Source organism: Empidonax traillii, unplaced genomic scaffold (assembly GCF_003031625.1).
Source record: "Empidonax traillii isolate 1590-97213 ecotype Southwest subspecies unplaced genomic scaffold, ASM303162v1 scaffold25:size3598162, whole genome shotgun sequence".
Lineage (NCBI taxonomy): Eukaryota > Metazoa > Chordata > Aves > Passeriformes > Tyrannidae > Empidonax > Empidonax traillii.
In genome coordinates this window covers 2,633,908-2,651,817 of record NW_020955218.1, presented here as the reverse complement: position 1 = coordinate 2,651,817, position 17,910 = coordinate 2,633,908, and the positions used below count along the sequence as shown (strand labels likewise).

Sequence of the window (17,910 nt, the reverse complement as noted above, 5' to 3'; positions counted from 1 at the left end):
TACTCTTCAACCTGCCTAGCTTTACATCCAAAGATGGTGACTACTTCCATCTATCCCTTGGAAGCAAAAGATAAAAGTGCAAGTAACCTATTTCCAAGGCTTTGTCCCTGCAAGTAGACCTATAACAGTCGAATGCTACAACAAGGAGTATAGGGGAAGAATGTTTTCAAGTTTTCAGAAGGTCCCCAACACCAGCTACTTAACTGGTTGGAGGTGCTAACACAGTGTAATGTCATGAGGACTCTTGTCCTGCTTCTCACCACATGGATTGGTTGTACTTGGTATAGGATGGAATACATCAGATAGATGAAAAACTTTCCTATCACTAGGAAAACATTGTCACGTGAAAGGGCTCGTGTTCTGATAAGTATTGTGATGCGGAAACAGACTTAGCGTGCTCGAAAACAAGGACCATAAGAGGTATACAATGTGTTGAAGCAGAACAACCAAAATCAGAGAGCCCTCTGCAGAGCTCAAGTGTGGTAAGTTAGAATCCAAGTGCAAAGAGCATATTTTTGTTATCTGGTTATTCAGAAGAACCCGTTCTGACATTTTACAATGAACCAACAGCACCACAAATTCCCTGTCACTAATCTCATCGCTGGAAATACAGTCTGAAATCCAGGGTTTTGTTTCATTTAACAAAACCTAAAAATACTACGTGTAATTCAAAGTGCTAATAGATGAATGTTTGAGCCTTGAAAATCTCCAGCTCACAGACACTCTGCAGGTCAGCAACTCATCTGTCAATGATTTTCAGTAGAAATGTCTCCATGCATTTCATAGACTGCTCAGACTGAAAAACAGCTGATGCACCCAGTCCCCAACTTCAGTCTTCCCTTCCTTTTCCTGTTTAAGCAGGACACTGATGTAACAAGCACCACTGTCTCCAGGCACACTGAGGCCAGGTCAAGCCCAAACACGGAAAACTTGTCCCCCCTCTTTCCTCCTTTAGCCTTGCAAACTCTGATAGAGCTAATTTGACTTTTTTACTGGCCTCCAATGCATAGAGGTGACTCACCTACTGTGAATGGATTTTCCTATTCATGTCATTTAATGCCAGTTAGAGAGAATACTGGGTTTGGGGTGGGATTAACAAGCTATTCTGGTGCCTCATGAAAACCACTGACACACAAAGAATTTGGCCAGGATGTAGGGGTTAACCCACAGACCTTGTGAAAAATGCTGTAAAATCTTTAAAGAGGTGATGTTTGTTTTACATCTCAGCCAAAAGATGTCGGGCTCTCTGACAGAGCTGTAGACAGATTGTCAAAAAAAGCCAGCAACTGGGGCACAATAAGCAGAGGGACTTAGGTGGACTACAGCCAGCACAAATCTCGGTCAGAGTGTCCCTTGGCACCGTGACAGGAAAGTGCTGTGGCTCAGCATGGAGGGCTGGTGTTAGCTGGACGCAGGCACACTTCATGTGGAATAGCAGGATCTGCTTTTTCCTTAGGTTGTCTTCCAAGCAAGGGCTCATGGGCCCCAGCTGCAGCGGGTGAGCCTTAGCGGGGTACAGGGCCCCATGGCTGCACAGCCCACGTGTGATGTGGGTGATGGGTATTGGGAAACCATTCCCGTACAGCACCTTTGTTGTTGCAGGCAATCCATTTCACCTGGGGCGCAAAAGTGACCTCCCTTCCGATGAGGTAAGTGAAAACCCGGACCTGGGAACAAGAACACAAAGACAGAAGAGTTAGGCTGCTATGTGCTACCAAATCCAAATGGCTGAGGTTCGGCATCCTGTTGCACGCTGGTGTGAGTGCCTGTTTGTGGTGCAAAGCAATAGCTCTGCTTTCACACAGAGGCAGGAGTCTGTTGCACCATTTGTTTTGCATTTTGTGGGCTGGAACTTAATTTCCGATTACAGCAAGCCCAGAAAGCCAAGTAGCACCCAGCATCATCTGAATAACAAGGCAGAAGTGCAAATTTTGTTTGATTTTATGATAGCAGCTCTGCCAGGCACTCAGCAACCACATGCAGAGAGGTTTATAGCTCAGAGGAATCCCTTACCCAAGGGAACAGCTGGCTGCATGAATCATTTCGAGAAAGCTTTACCATTTCTCTTATGTTTGACCACCAACAAAAGAGCCAATCCTGAAATAAACTGCTTTAACAGTCCCTTGCTCTGGTCTCTCAGTAGGCTTCTCTCTCCCTTTGTGCATTGCTGCTAGCTGGAATGATGTAAACAAATAAATCAGGAGGGTTTAAGATGAGACATGGTCTATTCCCTTTCACAGTCAGCTCTGCTAGTACAAGCCTGTAATCACAGACCTCAGAGTAAACAGGGCTGGAGGGCACCTAGAGAGCTTTTCTGGGCCATTCCCTGCCCAACATAAGAACTGGTAATAGCCAAACCTTTCCCAAACAGGACCAATTATAAACAGTCCTGCACGGGATTAAAACTATTTTCAAAAAGGTGTTTGGTTTTGGTTTTTTTTTTTAATTTTGAAGTATTCACATCAGTCTTTATAATGTTATCAGGAGAACATTTTAATTGTCCACACTTTTAGAAAATGAAGTGTATGAGAAAAAAACTCTTCACTGACCGACAGATATGCATTTGTAATCCTACCACCTTGAAGATCTCCACAGCAGGCTCCAAGCCAGCTTCTTTGTTTTGTATTTACAGCCAGGTGCTCACGGGTATACAGGTACTGGAGGACATGAAGGATCAGCTCTGCCTGATATCCTGCCTCATGCTCTTCTACTCCCACCATAGCAGGATAGCAGATTTCCTCCCCCTTTCTGCTTATCACTTCCCAGACAAACCTTCCGATCTGGCCAGTTGTACTTTTCAAACACGGCTTCGTAATCCTCCACTGCTCCGTCGGTGATCAGCATAATGGCCTGGTTACACAAGCCTCCTTGACCAGCATCTCTGAACTGCAAACAGAGAGGAAGAGCATTCGTTATCCCAGCTATGTCTCTGTAATTGCACTCTATTTATTCACGGTGGGCCAAATCCTGACTTCCTCTTGCAAACCTCACGCTCAGAAAGAGCTCTGCTTAAATGAGGACTGTGTTCGCACGCTGCATGTAATTTTTTTATTTATACAGCCCTACCTAGCACATGTAGACACAGGAGGCTTTACAGAAGTAAAATAATGAGGAGAAAATAAGTGTTGTGGGGGAAGGGTGCGATTCCCTGCTGCTTCTCATCTTGCACAGTCACATTCGTTTATGCAAAACAACTATAGACTGACCATAAACACTGCAATTCTGATTTGACAGCAGTAGCTGTCACTTTTTACATCAGAAAATGTGAGAGGAGTAGGAAATCAAACTCCTTTTTTCAGGGTAAATACATCAATCTGCCAAAGAATAGCAGAGAAAGACAGGAGCACACGAAAAAAAGGGGCTACTGACACCAGAGCTGAGAAAGGTTATGGATGGGCCAGATAGAGAGTCCACACACTGTAGTGACAGATGACCTGTTATCTGTGCATAAGTGATATTTAAGGCAGAGCAGAAGTACACTGGGACTCTGGTACATACGCTGATGTGCTCCCAAGGGCACCTGGAGAGGCGTTGAACAGGCGTGCTCTAGCAGGCAAGCCCTTCCTCCTTTTCAGCCAAGAAAAACAAGCCATGGAACACTGTTTATCTCCTGCTTCTGCATGCAGAGCCCTTTGCCTCTCATGCCCTCAGGTACCCAGGTCTAGAGAGCCCAGTGCCTTATGCAGCACCAACACAGGTGTTAACAGCCACCAGTGGAGATAATGGAGGACATCCAAGGTACAAAAACGAGCAGCCACTTTTCTGAGGCTCCCAGCTCAGTGTCAGTATGTGCTTCTCCTTGTTCAGCATCTCACCACTTCTATGCTCTGAGCAAGGAAAAGTCTAATCAAAAGAGGAAGATACAGAAACTGATGCAGAGTTAAAAAAATACGGAAAGAGGGAGAGATGACAACTCTGCACAAGAGATTAATGAGAGGCAGTGGCATGAGATGGAGAGTGTACAGGAGACTAACTGAAGGGTGAGTAAGGTTATATCAAGCAGCAACAATTTTAAATTGGAGAGGATAGTTATCTCTTATAAACGAGGCAAAAGGTATCCAAGTGGCAAGATTATTAGCACGAAAGGAAAGCAAGCACTGGATGGGAAAACAAGAACACAGAGTGCAAACTGGGACTACTTAAATGTTTTAGGGTTCAATTCACAACTCCCGTCTGTTTTGGTAATGCTGTGTCATGACAGACAAATGTTTTTACCGACACGAATGGTTCCACTGCAGATCAACATCATGTCCATCAATACCTGCAAGCCAACTCCAAGTCCAGATTTCCCCAGTAATTTCACCATTCCTACAATTACCTCTGTGATTGTCCCTTATTATGAAATTACCAGGTTTAGTGCTAACGTCACCATAACATCACCTTCTGCCACCTCCTCTTTCATGTCATCACAGCAGCACGTTCAGACAGGAGACAGAAAGTACCTCTGCTGCTGTGGTCACCCCAGCCCAGCCCTGGGGATCTCCGGTGTCGTTCTCTTCAGAAACCCCAAAGTCTATTGTTTCCAGTTGCCCAAAAAGCTGCTATACTTTGTACCATGGAAAAAAAATCCCATCAGTGTAATTTGATTACAGGGTAATTTGAGCTTCAGGAGGGGTCAGAGCTCACGTGCATCTGGCTCAACAGGGAGACTCGGGGCAAGGGCTGAGGGTGTGCAACAGGGACAAGCACAGGATGCTCTGAGGTGAAAACTAAAGGAGAAGATGAGCTGACAGCCACATGGGATTCTGCTGCAGACCATAAGGTACAAAAAAGACAAAGAGTCTCAAGGGAGCTATTTCTAGGACAGAGATCAACTGCATGCAGATTAGCAAAACAGACAGTGTGAGTGTCCACTAGGGAGGCATGGGGCTTCGATAGTGCAGGAGATGCTGCCAGAAGGAGGCTCAGATCACAGATAAGCAAACCTTTTAGCTACAAAAGCAGCTTATTCCAAAATGTTGCAATCTGCAACATGTTTGTTTGTATTATTATTAAATCAACACTTAATTAAGGTCACCCACCATTTCAGCAAACTACTTAAGATGTTTCTTCATGAAGCTTTCTTCAGATTTCATAATACTGAGATACTGAGAAATTACATGCTGCATCAGAACCAGCAATCTCCTAATTACAGGAGTAGATGATATTTTCAACAGGGAAAATGAGATCATCAGTGTCATAGAAATAGAGATTAAAAAGACAGATTTAGAAAACAAATGAACAAGGAGGTAATCCTTGGGTTTTAGGTCCTTTTGTGACTGGTTGCAGCTGTAGCAAATGATCTGACAGCATTCACATCAAGCTCTCAGCATAATTCCCTGCTCTGACTGAAGTCTCAGGAGCATGAAAGAAGGGGAGATGAGGAATAATATGTCCACAGAATAGATGTCTAAAGAAATGTGGGCTAGAGCTGGGTCAGTGAACAAGGCACAGAGCTATGTGTTCTCCTACAGAACTTTGGTCACGTTGCCAGGGCTAACAGGCATGATCTAATTAATTCAGAGTCGCAGTCTCTTGTACTCCCTTGTTTGCTCATTGCCATTTACTTTGCAGCTATAACCTGGCACAGAGTTACTAGTGAAGCAATAGAAACCATCACCATTGCTCAGAGATGTGCAGGTACACGTGCTGATTGTGTACGCATCTGGCCAGAGGACTGAGCAGCCCCTCCTCATCTCCTCCTGCCCTATTCTTATGCAGGCCTGCCTCCAGAACTACTGAAAATTCAAGCTTGGTAGAAAGTGTCTCATGGGTAGAAAATTAGCAGTAGAGAAGAAACAGCCAGCACAGAAGAAATGAGAAATTAAGCAAAATGATAAGGACTGGTAAATAGGAAATCCTGAGCTTTGCTTGTCTTGAAAAATGCGCTGTAAAATCCAGGCCCAAAAATGCGACTGGAATCAAGAAAAGATTTATAAATGCTCAGAGAAGAAGCAAAAGAGGGAGTAGAAAGAGTATGTTGCCAGCTGATAAAAAACAGAGGGAAATAGTTGGACAGAGATGCTTTATAGCCTCCATACTTGATCATCAAAAGGACAATATCGTAATGGCTGGGTACCGCTGAAGTGATAAGAAACAAGGGAAAGAATGAAAGAATTACAGGCAGGGTCACAAAGTGGTAGAGTTAGAGAGAAGGCTAATTGAAAGCATTTGAATAATCTGTGCGTAGCACAAAGGGAAGGAATTGCAGAAGGGGTAGCTGAACTACTTGCCTTGTGAGCTGAGACCTGACTGGGACTGAGATCCCAAAGGACAAAGAGAGAATCAACAGAAAATGTGTTGCAAGAAGGGAAGAAACTAGATGGGTAAGTTGTCCTTAAGCATTTAGCACATTGCTAAAAAAGTTAAAAATGCAGTTGTGAGTGCACAAATGAGATGCTTCCTCACACAAGTGGAGCATAAGAGGCCAGAAACCTTTGATAACTCTCATCAGCAGATGGGATTGTTCTTTTCATAGGACCAGTTTACTCAAGTTACTCAGAATTTTATGCCTCACTGAAATCCAGTTTGTTACCAGTTTCATAGTGGTTTTTCATCTATAGCCATTCTGGAAAGATCTACTCAGTTAACTTCAACGTTTATGTGATTTCTGAGGTCAACAGTGAGTCAAGGCGTGATTAACCCAGCCTGGTGTTAAGAGAAGACAACATTCTAAGGTGACCTTGGAAAGCTGAACTTGGCATTTCTTGTCCTCCACAGAATGGGTAAAGCATTAGCTTTCAAAAGACTTACTTACTCTGAGTGGATTCTGAGAAAGCTGGACACATAAATGTCACAGATTTTCATAGAATCATTAGAATACCAGGGTTGGAAGGGGTCCCTAAAGGGTCACCTGGCCTATCTAATGTACTATCTAATCTTAAAAGATTAATATATAACAAATATATGAATATATTTATATGTCTCTCTTAGGATTGGGGGGGAGTGTTTGCGTATGTATATGTGTACACACATATGTACCTTGGAAAGGGCAGTCAGTGGCTCAAATACCAAACAAGAGGGTGGATACTGCCTGGAGAGGGATAATGCAGAGACAGATCAGCTGGATGGGAGTTAATAATGTGACAGTGTCTGGAAAAAAAAAACGTAGCTGTTGTCTTAGGTTGTGTTAAGAGGACTATGGTGTGTAAAACAGAGAAGGCAATTATTCTGCTCTGCTTAGCACTTGATAGCTCTCAGCTGCAGCACTGACACATTGTTGGGAGTGCGGTGTTTCAGGGAAGACAGCCTGGAAGCAGCCACGAGCAGAGCAGCAGCCAGAACAAAGGGGTACAGATCCTGCAGGAAAAGGGTGAGAGGACAGGACGTGCCAAGCTTGTTGAAGCAGAAGAGAAGATAACAGGGAGATAGATTATCGATAAATAAGAAAAGAGCTCAAAAGATAGCACTTGACACCTGAGAATTTCTGAAGCACTTCATAAACGTGTGCTTAACACCATCATTTCCCTGGGATGCATATTTTGTTGAAACCACTTGGCGTGTGGCTAAATTGAAATAGAAAGTATAAGTGGTTTATTGAGCGTCGCAGAGAGGGGCAGGGGAGGCTCTGGATAACTGTCCTCCTGAAACCATTCTGCAAATTGCGTCATGGATTAAAATATGCCCTGTCTACCCCAGAACATAATGGAAGAAAACAAAGATGTGAGAGATTCATGCTCTTCTTCAACCCCTCTCTGCTACTCATACCTCATCGAGTAGGTCTCTGCTGGGCTATTAATTCTATGAGCAATTGGGCTGAGGAAAATTACCAGGGAAATTTTGCAGTCACTTTCATTACAGATATTATTACTGGTTGTCTATTGTAATCAGCAAAGCCTGTTTCATCAGTGTGATGTAGCAATTTTCATTTTCATTCTCTTGCGTATGCTCCTGTGAACAATAACAGGACAGTCTGTGAGGAACAGCTACAATTACAAGCTGAGAATGTCAGTTGTGCCTGATGAGGAGGGGGTGGTCAATTCCACCAAAATTCCCTTTTCTCCTGCCTGCATGACCGCAGTACCACAGACTTGTTTCAAGACACACTGATGAGAAACCTTTACCTTCGCTATTACCGATACAGATTTAAGAACCTCCAAGAGAAGATTTCAGAGAGCTCTTAAGCCATACGAGCACTTGGCAGGTGGGACGCTTTTGCCTTAAGCTGTGGTACCCTGGGGTCCTCCAGCTGGTGATATCAAGGCAGTCTCTAGATGAGCCCTCACCAGGGAAGCTGCAGTCAGGGGAAGGTTGTGACAGGACCACGGGCACATTTCTATGCTTGCATGTCTGTAACGTGCAGCCTCTGGTGCTGCTGTGTGTGCAGAGACACCATGTCTGTTTCTTCTGAAGAAGAGCAGGCAGAAATCCTGGGCTGAAGATACAGGAAGTCCTGCAGGACTCCTGCTGCACATCCAGCTGCCCCGCAGCTGGCTGGGAACAAGGCTGATGGCTTCACTGACCCATTGCACTGAGGAGCACAGTCACGGTCCATGCTACAGTGAAAGACGCACTGCAAGAAAAAGCTGCACTCAGTGTTACTGAGGAAGGAGAGATGGGTGGAAGAGATGTTTAGCCCTGTTTCACACCTTTCTTTGGCAGCAAAGATACTGTTTCTGAACTACTGTTTTATGGATCACTTTTTCCAGGATGCAGAGAAACATGACACCTTTCCTCATCTGCAGGTGCTCAAAGGAACCATGCTAAAATGTCTGAGCCAGTCACCTTCTCCCCAGATCTGAGGTGACAGCAAAAAGCATGAGGGAAGCAGTACCTTGTGAGTGAATAGCAGGTTGCTGGGTGCTGCACTGTCCAAGAGCCATCTCAGAGCTGTTTCAAGCTCATTAGACAAGGGAGAATCAACAGGGATCAAGATACGTGATTCCTGCTTAAACTGTTGACTGCATTTTTGATGCCAAATAGAAACAAAATAGTTTCTTATTTATTATTGCAGTGAAGTCACATTAGTCCCCTGGGCTGCATGGACATCACTCTCTCTTTGGAGGTAGTTTTGGTCCAGCTATGTCAGCGGAGGGTATTTTTTTCTCTCTCAGCTGTTTCACCACATGCCTTCCATTTCCCATGGGCATGCCTGTCTTAAAGTATGCAGGGTTTTATAAAGGTTCTGCCTCCTGTAGGCTTGAGGATTGCCTAGTCTAGTGGATGAGCCATGCCTGCCAGAAAGGAGGTGTGAGCTCTCCTCCATTAGTTATTAGTAAACCAGAACAGTTTTGATGTCTATGCCTGAAATGACCTGCTGCTGTCTCATCTGAGGCAAGCAGGCTTTCTTTAGCACTGTGCTTTATGATTCTCCACTGAGACCTTCGTAGCTGTGCTGCTTGAGAATGTCTGCAGTTCTACTGCACTGGGCGTCTTTAACCTGTTGTCACTGTACATACCAGTGCTACATTAGACTTAAGGAAATCATTTTTCCTCTGGTACAGAAATTGTGTAAGTATTCTGATTTATACAATGCAGCCCAGTATAGGCTCTGGATCTTCAGTTTTAAATATTAATTTAAAAATAATTTTTAAAGTTTGTAGGGTTTTGTTTGTAATTTGCAAGAATACACGTAGGCAATCTAGCAGGCATCTGGACCATGTAATTGTTCTAGTTTCACATCATTACTGCTTCCCTGATCATCTCAGTAACTATCTTCCTCCAAAGATGTTGAACTCCTCGAAGTGCTACCAGTCTATTACTGCCATGCCAAGTCTACATCACGCTCTTCTCAGGTTGTCATTGAAACCACTGTGCTTCTAATACCAGTGACAAGTCAGGTCAGCTCCCGCCCTCCCTGGATTCAATTCTGATCATGCTGGCACTGGCATAAATTAGGAACAGCGTTACCACGGCCAAATAAACCTACATTTTCAGGTTTTAAAATAAGTGAGAATGAGAATCCTTCCCAGGGTGTCAATACCTCTGGCCCACCTTTAACACCTACATCATCATTATGGCCACTAATATTGTATGGATATGTATTTTTGTCAGCACCGAAGGCATTGGTTTCTTTAGGCCAACCCCACTATAGACAGTGCCATGAGGAGAGGGGGGTATTCAGCTGGTTCTTGGTCCCTTTTTTTTGTTACCATTCCTTAAGATACAGAGTTAAGTTGCATGTTTATCTCCAGGCTACTAGTGTCCCTATTGTTCACATAAGGCAATGAATCATTTATGATTCTTATCGCAGGGTATAAGCAGAGTGATTAATTCTCCTGGACCTGTAGTTTCTTCCCCAAGCACTGATACTCAGCAAAGTGACATTGAAATAAATCTGAAGCCTGAGAATAGTCTTTCATGTCTTCACCATCATCTACTTTTCACTGATAACCTTACTTACATCCAGAATTGTTGCCCTCAGTTGATCAGTTATATTTTACTGACACCATTTATAAAGGTTCTTGGTCAAAGCACAGTTGTGGAGCTCATTAAAAAAAGACTCACAGAGCCACGGCCTGGCTGGCTCCTTATCCCTCCTGGGCAGGGACTGGTAGCTACAGACATCATGCACAAACCAACACCCTCCCAGAGCTGGGTCACCCCACACACACTGATTGTCACAAATTTGGGGTCCATGAGATCAGCTTATACCACATCCCCCTGCAACACAATGCAGTGAGGGACGTGCTGAGTCACTGGTTGTAGAGGGGAATGTAGTAATGGGGCACTGTAGAATGTTGGGCACTCTTGTGCCCAACACGAGCATTAACAGTGGCTCTTACCTCTCTCAGAATTTTGAAGGACTCTGTCAAAGCCTTGCTCACAGTCCCCACTCCTTTTGCCTGCAGTTCTTCCACCAGTTGCTTGAAATGCTGGCGAGAGTAAAAAAGACAGGAATGAGTTGTAGGCAGGGTGTTCCCTTTGACCAGAGGAGGAAGAGGATAACCTAGACAAGTCTGTGCCATTGGGCTCCTGCTCCTTCACTACTGCTGGCAGGGCAGGGCAGCACAGAACTGGGATTGAGGGAGGTGGGAAAGTCAAATAGCCACCCCATTTGTTGCACAGTCAGGTTGCACCTCTGCCCATGCAGCTACAGCAGGACTGCATTTCTCAGTCCCTGCGCTGTGAACCATTGACAGCCCATGATGGATCATGCCAGGGACAAACCCACTAGAAATCTGACTTTCTCTTGTCCATTCCTTCAGGTAAGGAACATTCTGTGCATGCAAAACAACATGATAGGGGAGGGGGAGAAAGAAAACATTTGAATGCTTGTCTACTACTTAAGAGGCACTGTTGTAAATTAAAACCTCAGAGTGCTCTCTGCAGGACAGTGTTTGTTCAAAAAGCTTGGGGATCCTTTAAGAAACACTGTAGGAGACATCACCCTCTATAGTCATATTCTGTGACCCAGGACTAAGCCAGGAAAGACATTTGGAGAGAAATCTAGTGGTTGAAGACATGGAGGGGTATGCTACCTCTCTGGTATTAACACAGAGAGAAAAAAAGAAAAGGAAGAAAAAAAGCCAGTATGAAGAGCTGAAAGTACCAGTCAGCCCAGAGGGTGGTGGAGCAATTGGATGCAGGCTGATCACCTTGGGGGTGCAGAGGCCTCCTGGATCAGAGCAGCAAAATCCCTCACCAGGGAAAGCTTGCTGGCAAGCATCCATCCTGATGAAGGATCAGACCGGGCTGAGAATACATTCACCAGGAAAGGGCTCATTGTTCTCCCTTCTGGAGGCTGAAGATGTAGGATGTGCCCTCTGCACACTGTTTTTCCATGGCAGCCTGGACTAGGTGTGCTCGTGGTCTGACAGTGGTGACTCAGGAAAGCTGGTTACTGCTCTTTAGTTATCCAGCTGACCCTGTGTTAGTTACTTTATGTAAGCAGAGATGAACCACAGAGCCAGCACACACCACTGCTTGTTCTGAAATGCAACACACACGCTGCTGTGAGATGGTTGTTCCCTGTCCCTGGAGTTTTGTATCTCAGCATCTTGACCCCATGTAATTCTTACATTAAGAGAGCTGCCTGAATTACACTGATGGGAGCCTGGTACTCACCTCTCTGTTATCTCTGTCTGCTTGGACCAGGATACCCTTAAAACAGGGTTCAATAAAATGAACATAATCATTGTACTGCAAAGAGAAAATGGAAAGAAAGGGATTGTAATGGGAGAAAATTCACAAAATGGGTTCATGTCCTCAGTGGATGTTCAGAGAGCAGTATGGAACATTATGCTATTTTATACCTATTTCCCATAAAAATTATTTCCAGTGATAATGGCAGATTACAATTTTGATAAGTCTTCTACTTGTTTAAATAATGCATTAATTATGGTGTTTTGCTGAGTTCTGTCTGAGCATATCTACATAGCTTTTTCCCCGCTCACACCATAGAGTTTTTATCCACACTCTGTTAGCCTGTGCCCCTGGCCTTGCTTCTAGCACTATTTGCACATAGTTCTGACTTCTGCAGACTTTGTGAGTCCCCAGTCGCCAGCTGAACTTTGCGAGTGGTTTCGTAACCTGAAGTTTGATGCCTCTGGGTACACAGCTGAGCAATAACATACCCAGCAACCACACCTCCACAAAACTGGGATAATTAGTGGGGTGTATGCTTCAAGCCTGGCATGTTTTACCTCAGATGTGTCAACCTTTTCCTACAAGGTTCAGAAGAGCATAATTCATGAGAGGCTCAGCTGATCAGCAGGAGCTCAGGTCAGGGTATAATGTCTCTGAGCCAGTAGGTTCTTGGTGTGAGTGCAGTAAAAGAATATATATATATATATTATATGGTCTTTCTGGGATTGTTTTTAAAGAACAGATGATATTTCAAACTCCTTAATGACTCCCCTCCATTTTTCTGCCAACACTGTTCACTCTTCCATCTGTCCAGCCATATAAAGACAGATCTGTTGCCATTGGAGTTTCTAATTATCTAACATAAGAAGCTATCAACAAAAAGTAGACTTTATATCTCAGTTTCTGTGCCCTGGCAAGCTTTCATAGAAAGGAACCTAGGGAAGGAGATGATGCTTGAATTAGCTTTAAAAATTAGAAGGTGAGCAGCCTTTAACCTGGCACCAGTCTTGGCACACGTCATGGAAAAGTTTTGCTTTCTGTGGTCAGTGGTGCTGGTTCTCTGTGGGTAACCAGCCCATCCTTATCCTGGTCAGACCTTAAAAAGGAAGAGAACAACATTGAGGCAACCTGACCAAACTCCATGCAGGCCTGTGCAGATTGACTCTGAACTGTACTGGCAGCCTTGCAGGGTGCTGGTGCATAAAAAGGCATATGGTGGTAATTTTCTATCCCAGAAACATCCTGAGGATTATACTGCTACTGGACCCAAACGCAGCATTATGCTAAACTAGGTGAATTTATTAGCTCAGGTTCCTGCTAGCTTAGGTTTCTCTCCACAGCCCCTTGTTATCTGTTACAGGCACACCCTCAAATAAACAAAAAGATGCAGCTGACATCCTCTGTAGAGGAGAGGTGAAACGACTTGGCAGCCACCCTGCTGACCACACAAAGCTGACTCCTCAAGGGTAATTTGTGTTAATCTCCCATCCAGCATAGCTGCTGTAGCTACATCACTGGAATGCCTGCGGTTTGCTAAGGGGAAGGAGGAGTTGGCACAAGGCATGCAGGTCGGTACTGGGATTGAGACAGACATACTGCAATGATGTTGACAAAGTCATTTTCTCCCAGAGTATCTAAAATGGTGACGATGGCATGTTTGGCAATGGTCAACTTCAGGCCCTTCATGCTCCCACTGACATCCACAATGATGACAATGTCCTTGGGAGAGGTGGCCGCTTGGATATACCTGTATAAAACGAAGAATACAAGGAAGCAGGGTGAGCATCCAGGAAGGAAGAATGCTGGACACAGTGCAGTCACACAATGCTACCCACAGCATAATGTGCACCATGAGCACAGCTATCCAGCAGGATCAGGCTGACCAGAACAGAGGTCTTTTCCTCTTCTGCCCCAGTGCCTCACTTCCTGCATTGGGAAGTGCTGGGCCTGCTCCAGACACATGTCCAAGAGTGACAATTGCTAAAGCCTTCTTTAGCCACGCTGAGTAGACCAAGTTACTATGCCACATTTCTGGAGTCTAAGTGTCCCTGCCTCCAAGTTGCAAAATTATAAGGAGAATGGGACAGAGGAAGGATACCACGGTGATTTCCTTGAAGATGCCATATGGAAAGCTGTTGCTGGCAGGGCATAGGGCTTCCTAACTTTTATGTACCCCTGTCTCTCACAAAAGCAGCACAGGACAGTAACTGTTGCTCAGCAGCTCACCAAGATGTCACCTTGGAAAAGAGAGAGAGAGAGGAAGGCTGAAAGGTGCTTTGGCCAAGTCTCTCCAAAACTTACCAGCCACGGTTTCTGCAGTCAAAGGAGATGACTCCATTCTCATCCGGTAACCACTTTATCCCTGAAGAGAGCAGCAAAAGGAGCAATCAACACACACAGACAGGCATCTGCTCCCTGCTCCCCAGGCACCCACACTGCTGCTCTTCACTGCCAAGACCCGGCAGCCCCGCAGGGGCACACAAGTCTGGCCAGCAACAGCAGTGCCCATTCTGCAGAAATCCAAGCAGAGCTGCATGGTCTTTGGCAGTTCTCAGTATACTGTTTATTAAGTTTCTGTTAAAAAATGTACCTAGGCTTAGTCTGTTCATATTTGGGGAGCAATTGCGTGTACTTTGAATTTTTTGCCACTTTGATGTAGCTCTCAACAACATATTTTTCTCCCCAGGGGGGTTGAGAGCATTAAAAGGCAGCGGCGGTGACAAGGATGTGCCCCAGATTCCCTGCTGAAGGCTCTGTTCCCAGTCATCCCTGCTTTCCCCTTCCCCAACACGTGACAGGTCACAGAACAAGGGCATGCAGCCATCTGACGAAGCAGCCACCAGGCCAAGCTACAGCTGCAGAGTTATCTCATGGGTTCCTCTGAGCATGGGACCTCCCTCTCGTGCCATGACCTTATGTGCCATTCACAGCTGGTGAGTGGATAACAAGTCAGGCTGGCCAGCTGCATCTGCCACGTGTGTCCTCAGAGGCAGAGAGAGGCTCTGGACACCACTAAAAACCACAGGGGAGCACGAGGCAGGGAGCCCTGCCATGGTGGGGGGAAGGAGGGTGTCTGCCATAGTGTTTTGTGAGCTTTTTGGAGGGCAGCCTGCCCGAGGCACACCCCTGCCATCAGACTCCTCTGGGGTTGCAAGGGCAACATCCCTGAGGGACTGGTTCACACGGGAAAAAGGGGTTTATGCTTGTTGGACACTGTTCCTTCAGCCTGAGCAGCCCACACAAGGAGTACTTTGCTCACTGCACCCTGCCCTTGGTGGGCCTGTGATGCTCCCAGCCTTGCCAGGTTGGACTCTTCCATAGCACAGACCCCATCCTGCAAAACTGCTGTGTTGCACTGAAAGAGAAAAGCCAGTTTGCTCTTTTACCTGGATAGAGCCTGAAGAACCCAGTAGAGCTGCCGAAGTACTGCCAGGTCAGCGTGGGATCCCTTTCAAAGTTGTCCACAAAAATAGGATTCAGGGCTTCTGACATGTAAACTCCATTAAGGATGGCAGGGTCTGTGGGGGGGAAGAATAAAAATGGGGAAAAAAGTGTGTAAAAGAAGGGAGGACATGGACCACCCCTGATGGAGGAGAAGGATGGGAACAGAGGCAACTCCAGGAGGAATGCAGCCTTATTCAAAGCTTTCACATTGGGCAGGGAATTGGATGCATCATTCGAAATAAATCCTGGAGGTCAGGTCACCACTGGCCCCTCCAGGTGATCTCAGCATGGTCACACTCTGTTAAATCCATTTCTCTTTCCAGCCTTGTCTGCCCTGGAGCATTACATCTGGTTGGAAGAGAGCTCTGAGACCCAGGACAACCATCACTGTGCCAAGCACAGCTGGCACACCATGCAGCTCGTACCTGAGAGGGGACCTGTGGCCGTTGAAAAGCAGCTGCCTGATGCACCCCTAACAGCCTTTCTGCAAGCTGTGCTGAAATTTATGCTTGGTGTAACTGCCTTAGACAGAGGAGTCCTAGGATTTACAGTTTTTCTCTTTTGTCTTTTCTTCTTTGCCTGCCCTTTCTCTCCCAAAGCCTGGGCTGTCCTACCTCACCCCCATTTCATCAGAATCAATAGGATGTTGCAGATTCCAAGAACTCCTAAGAGGCCATGTGTATTTGGTGTTTGTGCTGACTCATTGTCTTGGGAGAACAGAGAGCAGCAGCAATAGAAACAGGGAATCATGAGAAACTGCTCACTCTATTAATGTTGAAAGGGGTGGGGATTTGACCTACCACTTCCTCTTTAATCACTTTACCAAAGGCAGTTTGGGTCAAAAAAAGGGGAAAAAATGAACTGTGACTCCCTAGTGATGAGGTCAAAGTAAGTCCCACAGGAATGGAGAGCCAGAAGAGCTGTGGAGAGCCAGGCTTGCTGCTGTTTGCAAAAGAGGGAGTGAGTAATTCTGGACACTGCTCCTTGGAGGATCCCTGGACATGGAAGCAGCCCTCCATCTCCTGCTCATCCTCCAGCCATAGCCAGAGGAGCTGGTCAAGCTGTGTAGGCAGGAAATGAGCCGAGTGGGCAGTGCCTCTCTGCTGTCTCTGCCAGTGGCCATTTGACCACCTTTCTCTGTCCTCTGCTGTGGACAGCAGCCTACACTGTGCAGCTCTGCTACATCTACCCACAGCCAGCTCTGCTGGTGGCTCTATTGTGAGCAAGATTTTAGTGTCTGGGGCTGTTGGACCAGATGGAACTAATTTAACATCCTGGGAGAAATGGAACTCCCTCTATTGTCTCTCTAAATAACACAGCAGTTGTGAGCACAGTCACCAGTGCCTGCCCCGTCTGGCCCTGAAGACTTTAAATGAACTCCACCAGTGAGAGAAACAACGCTGCCTTTTTTTTCTTGTCAAAAATATACACAAGGGGAAGAGCTGACAGGGAGGCAAGGAAGGAGCCCGTACAGGCAGCTTTGAATGTTGGCCAAAATGAGGTAAACTTAAGGCAGTTGCAAGTGGTGTCTCAGCCTGCAGATGGGGCTGTGTGCTGACCAGCCTGGAGATGAACTTGTTTCTGGAGTGCAGCTGGAGTGGTGTGAACGTGCCCTTGGTGCTTCCCTGGGCTCCTGCAGCTGCCAGGGTGCCAAAAGATTGCTTAGAACACAAAATAGCCCAGAACAGTCGTGTACAGGTAGCAGTTGTGAATCACCCCCAGTCACCCATGGATATGCTCGCTGAGAATTAAGAGTGTCCTTGTCAAGTGTTAGTGCCTCCTGACTCAAAGGTACTCGGAGTCTCAGTTCTCAGCTGAAATCAATGAGATCCTTGATGTCTAAAAGACCTTGATAGATCCAACCTTTCCTACAGAGCACCAATTGCCAATAAAGTCACATCACAACATCTTTTTATGAGTAGATGAACTGTAGGAGAATATACTGCCTGCCTAAGATGGAGGACTGTCCATCATAAGGGGTTTTCCAAGAGCAGATCATACCTGTCACAGTGACAGAGTACAGCACAGACATGACTGTGCCTTGGGACAGTACTTTTCCAGCCCTGGTTTCTTTTCTGTAGTTGTTTTTTTTCTATTCCCATCCTTGTTTCCAGTATTATTACTGACAACTTCCACAGCTACCTACTAGTAGTGAGAAGTAGAGGCCATTACCTTTGTTGTAGACATTGGTGGGGAGCTGGATATCACTGTATGTTGTGTTCACCAGCAGGTTATTGAAATGCTCATTTGGCTCCAAAATGAATTCATCTCCAAGCTCCACGTAATTGTCATTTTCATCCTTCTCATTAATCAGGAGAGAGTTGTAGTAATCAAACTGTTGATGAAGACAATGGAAAAGAGAAAGACGAAGAGAGAATAAGACATTCTATAAGACAACTATTCCCAGTGCGGCCAAAAAAAACACTCTTTAAAACACAAAGAAGGGACATATGGGGAATT

At 45.5% G+C, this 17,910-nt stretch overlaps 1 protein-coding gene across 1 annotated transcript in view; it reads right to left on the bottom strand.

The window, feature by feature from the left end:
- The window catches only part of CACNA2D4 (calcium voltage-gated channel auxiliary subunit alpha2delta 4), a 127,595-nt gene that overhangs the window by 94,466 nt on the left and 15,219 nt on the right, over positions 1 to 17,910 (bottom strand). Inside the window, exons 5-12 of the mRNA XM_027905111.1 lie at positions 17,623 to 17,785; positions 15,393 to 15,524; positions 14,308 to 14,368; positions 13,603 to 13,753; positions 11,986 to 12,060; positions 10,704 to 10,793; positions 2,773 to 2,886; positions 1,589 to 1,667 (exon numbers count right to left, since the gene is read on the bottom strand). Of these exons, the coding sequence (XP_027760912.1) occupies positions 1,589 to 1,667; positions 2,773 to 2,886; positions 10,704 to 10,793; positions 11,986 to 12,060; positions 13,603 to 13,753; positions 14,308 to 14,368; positions 15,393 to 15,524; positions 17,623 to 17,785 (865 nt within the window). The remainder of the gene's footprint in view (positions 1 to 1,588; positions 1,668 to 2,772; positions 2,887 to 10,703; positions 10,794 to 11,985; positions 12,061 to 13,602; positions 13,754 to 14,307; positions 14,369 to 15,392; positions 15,525 to 17,622; positions 17,786 to 17,910) is intronic.